The 4,497-nt window shown below is 38.0% G+C and overlaps 1 protein-coding gene across 1 annotated transcript; it reads right to left on the bottom strand.

Moving 5' to 3' along the window:
• Window positions 1-1,578: 1,578 nt before the first annotated feature.
• On the bottom strand, window positions 1,579-3,375 carry LOC131858029 ((S)-N-methylcoclaurine 3'-hydroxylase isozyme 1-like). Its single transcript, XM_059210884.1, has 2 exons — window positions 2,451-3,375; window positions 1,579-2,327 (listed from the first exon to the last, which is right to left on the bottom strand). Exons 1-2 carry the CDS (start codon window positions 3,345-3,347, stop codon window positions 1,701-1,703), a joined length of 1,524 nt encoding a protein of 507 aa, XP_059066867.1. The 5' UTR covers window positions 3,348-3,375; the 3' UTR covers window positions 1,579-1,700.
• Window positions 3,376-4,497: the final 1,122 nt, after the last annotated feature.

The following is a 4,497-nucleotide window of genomic DNA, read 5'->3' as shown; positions in this document are numbered from 1 at the left end:
AGATCCAATTAACAGCATGCACCTCAAACGGTTTTATACCTAAGCTGTATAGAGCATCAAGCTCCCTTGCATACCAAAAAATACCAAAAACATTCAGAAAAATGTCCTGAAGAAAATACAAAAACATTCAAAAAAAGTAAAGAAAAATCATGCATCCAAACGGTGAACAACCACTCCGGTGGCACCTTGGGTAAGTACGGTGGTGAAAACCTGGCAAACAGGCGCCACTCGTAAAGGCTATGGCTCCATTGTCTTTCAGACTTGTTGCGATCACATCTACTTCATACATACATCCATCCATCCAAAAAACATGGCTTGTTATTCATCTGCAATTATGATAGTACTCCATGCATCCTGCATCTCGCTTTTTTATAGTCATGACTAAAAACTGGGGGCAATGCCCTTAACCTATTGATGGAAGTGGATTCTACATTGTCTTGTGATTCATTAAGTTCTTCATTCAAACAATCATCAAAAATCCAAAAACATTCAAAAATATCTCGCAAAAATACCAAAAACATTCAAAACAATTCAAAATCCAAAAACATCGACAAAACCATTGAAAAATCACACAAAAACATGGCAACACCTTGTACATACCCATCCATGCAGATACCAAAATAAACATTGACAAACTACTCACACAATGACCATTTACCAATCAACCACACAATCAACATCAACAATCAAACTGTCTTCAACAAGGATGCATCCTTCCTTACCAAAACAAAGACAAAAGTGACGTTTTCTTTGACAAGAAAATTATGTTAAGCTATCAAATACTTGGTTGATTTGTGAGTACAATCGTTCGTTTATCTGTATCAGGATCTTGCAGCATTGTTTTGTATCGTTTGCGCATTATTTCTGATGAAGTTCTAGGGCATGTACTAATGGTGTCTACGTGGGAAGTTCACCAACCTACATGATCTTATGCCAAATGCAATCATAGATCATTACGGCTTGCTGACTACAGCGTATACCTCGACCATATGGGCATGCACCATTACCAAGAATCCTTATTCTTTATTCTTTATGTATATACTGTTTGTTTGCAGGTACAATGCTCTTCCTTTGGTTCTTCCTACCTCATCCAAACTGGATAAAGATTTTTATCTCTTAGTATGGTATGCACTTGTCTCAAGATATGATCAACCTAAGATCAAGGAGGACGATCCAAGTCATGCATGAACAGAGATAATCCTTGTCTGTTCTGCAAGCAATACTCTGGTCAACTTGATCCATTATATCAAGTTGCTTGTATTAACTTGCTATATCAAAATCCTTGTAAGAAATACTCTGGTCATCTTGAATCTTTATGTCAAGTTGCTTGTATTTTCTTACAACATTTTAAAGCTCAATGATGAAAAATAAAGCACCATGGATCATCATTCCATCTCATTTGTATATATTGCATTCCATCCATCCATACATTCATAAATAGCTGCATATCATTCATACATAGTAATGACAATGGATACTCTATTTTCCTCTTCTTCCATAGGAATGTAATAGGTCCTCCATTTCTTCTATCAAAAGAACAACCTTTGAGAAGAATGTTCAATACAATATAGTTCAATATAGTTCATGAATGATCCATTTAGATATTAAGCCTTTTAATTTACTTAAAGGAAGTACTACTTCCAAGCATAACACAAGAGTGACTAATTAGAAAGAACATTTTTCCCTTATCATAGTAGCAATCAGTTATAAATATGTTGTGGTAAGCGAGGTGTGGGAATTGCAACCAGATGTTGTACCTTTGTTAAATTGATTCCAATCTTTGCGCTCATATCTAACTTTTCTGGATTCTGTCCATTGGGAAGCTGCCAATCAAAACATTGAAGGAGAGTAGCCACTATTACATGAACTATTTTATGAGCCAAAGGGAGCCCTGGGCATATTCTCCTCCCTGATCCAAATGGAAGCAAGTCAAAATTTTGCCCTTTGTATTCCACATCTGAGTCTACAAACCTCTCTGGAAAGAACCTATCTGGTTCTGGCCATACATTAGGGTCCCTTCCAATCGCCCAAACATTCACAAACACTTGGGCATCCTTAGGTATAACATACCCCTCAATTTCACAAGAGTCAAGGGCTCTATGGTGGATCAGAAGGGGAGCAACAGGGTGTAGACGAAAGGTTTCTTTAACAACTGCATGAAGATAAGGGAGGTTGTCAATATCACTTTCTTCTACTCTTCTTTCTTTCCCCACTACCTTGTCCAATTCGTCCCTCGCTTTTTCCATTACCATTGGATTTCGTATGATTTCTGACATGGCCCATTCAATTGTGTGACTAGAAGTTTCACTCCCTGCTGTGAACAAGTCCTATAAACATAACAAACATCAAAATCATCTTGTTAAGAAACTCTCTCAAAACTAAAACTAAAACTAGATATAAGATGGACAGCTAGCGATCTCATACTTTGTTTGTAGGATAGATATACTTACATAGAAGAAGCGAGTGATCTCAAACTTTGTGAGCTTCTCCCCAGTCTCGGTCTTACTCTCGAGCAAAATATCGAGAAAATCCTTGTCTTCCTCCTCGCTTCTTGTCCCGCTCTGCAGGCGCTCGTCGATATATTGATCGAAGACTGGAAATATAATCCTAAAAATCCTAGTCATCTCCTTCCTTATGCCCTGCGGGTCGAAAGGCCTGAGGAAGGGAAAATAATCAGCCCAATTAGCCTTGCCACCAACAAAGAGCATGTCAGCGAGCGCTTTCTTAAACTCTTTCGACTTTTCCGACTCATCCCAGTCGAACATGTCCTTGGAAAATATCATGTTGCCCACCAAATTGAAGCTGGTAAGGAAGGCAGCATGGCCGATATCCACAGGAGCTGACGTGGACTTATAAATAGCCCTCATCATGCTTCTCATTTGCTCCCGCCGCAGGTGGTGGAGTGCCTCCAGACGCTTGACAGTGAAGAGCTGGGTGGTGCAGATGCGGCGGAGAGTGCGCCAGCGTGGCACGCAGTCCCTCCACACCAGCGAGTTTTCGCCATACTCGAGACACTTGGCGGCCTCAATCATTGTACGTGCTGACAGGGATGGGTCCTGCGTTTTGAGAACCTCTCTGGCCATGGCGGGCGATGAGGCTACTACAGTTGTCCGCCATCCTAGGTGGAGGGTCATGAGGGGGCCATGGATCTTCGCAAGCTCGAAGAAGGATTCGTTCGCATTCTTGCCCACCTGGAGGATGTTCCCAACCAAAGGCCAGGGACGTGGTCCTGGTGGCAGCCTCCCAGATGGCTTGCTTCTGAGCTTGGTGAGCATGTATATAACAGTAATGGATACTACAGAATAAAAAACCAGGGTGCTGCTCAATAAACTTGAGAAATGATCCATTGCTTTGGGCTCTTTTGTTCAGTTAGGATTTCAGTTGCTGCGTCTTTTGTTCTGCGGTGTATGCTCTTTATATAGGGATGCAAAAGTACACCCCTTTTGTTGGGTTCTTGGTGAGTCGAGTACACCCACGTTTACCAGTCAAGGTTCAAAGAACGTGGAGAGAAAAATGAAGAGATAGACGGTGGGAAAATAATTTTCCTGGTAAACGACTTTGCCACCGACCTACTCCGAAGTTGCTTGGTTCTGATTACTACACGTCGTTCGGTTCTGATCATTATTGAGTTTTGTCAAAATCGTGAAATACGTCAGTGTTTGCAACCGATAAAATGGACAGGCTAGATAGAATGGGCTCAATTAAATAGTTCTGTGTCTTTTGTGCATTCTTTGACTGTATTGTTCATTGTATTTTCTTATTTTATTTATTTAACTACTTGCTGATAACTTCATTTTGCAATTGCATTGTTTCAATATAAAAAAAAAAAGTTTTGTATTGAAATGTCTATATAGCATATAGGATGTATCTTCGATTATGCTTATCAGTTAATCAAATATTAAAAAATTGTTGTATTTTAAAATTTAAGTAATCAATGTATGGAGTGTTGTCAATGTCTATTTAGTCGTCAAAATGGACAAAATGTCTATGCAGGATAAGGATGTACCTTTGACCATGATTATTAATTAATTGAAAATTGAAAATTCATTATTCTAATCTTTTATTAATTATTAATCACAGTCAAAGGTGTCTCTTGTGTACTTCATAGACAAAAGTGTTTAATGCTATTTGTTGACTAGCATATCAATATTTTACAAAAATATAAATATGTTGAGAGATATCAAATTGGAAAATATCTAATATTTATAAATAATAATAAAGAGTTTGATTGTAACAAGTTTGAAGTTAATTGGTTCAATAGATCCTTCACACTGCTTCAAGAAAATTTCAAAAATGTAATGCACATAAGATGAACAAATCCATAAATCAATGGTCATGCATTTCAATAATTTATAATTTTATTAAAGAAAAAGAAATTCTAAACAAATAGATGACGAAGACAAGAAAACTTCAAAAATGAAAAATCGCAATTATGAAACTAACTTTATAAACCTAGCCAAGATCTCAAAACAAAACATAAACTTATATCTTCCTTTA

The sequence above is a fragment of the Cryptomeria japonica genome, chromosome 9 (genome assembly GCF_030272615.1).
Source record: "Cryptomeria japonica chromosome 9, Sugi_1.0, whole genome shotgun sequence".
Taxonomy (NCBI): domain Eukaryota; kingdom Viridiplantae; phylum Streptophyta; class Pinopsida; order Cupressales; family Cupressaceae; genus Cryptomeria; species Cryptomeria japonica.
This window is presented reverse-complemented; position numbering and strand designations above follow the sequence as displayed.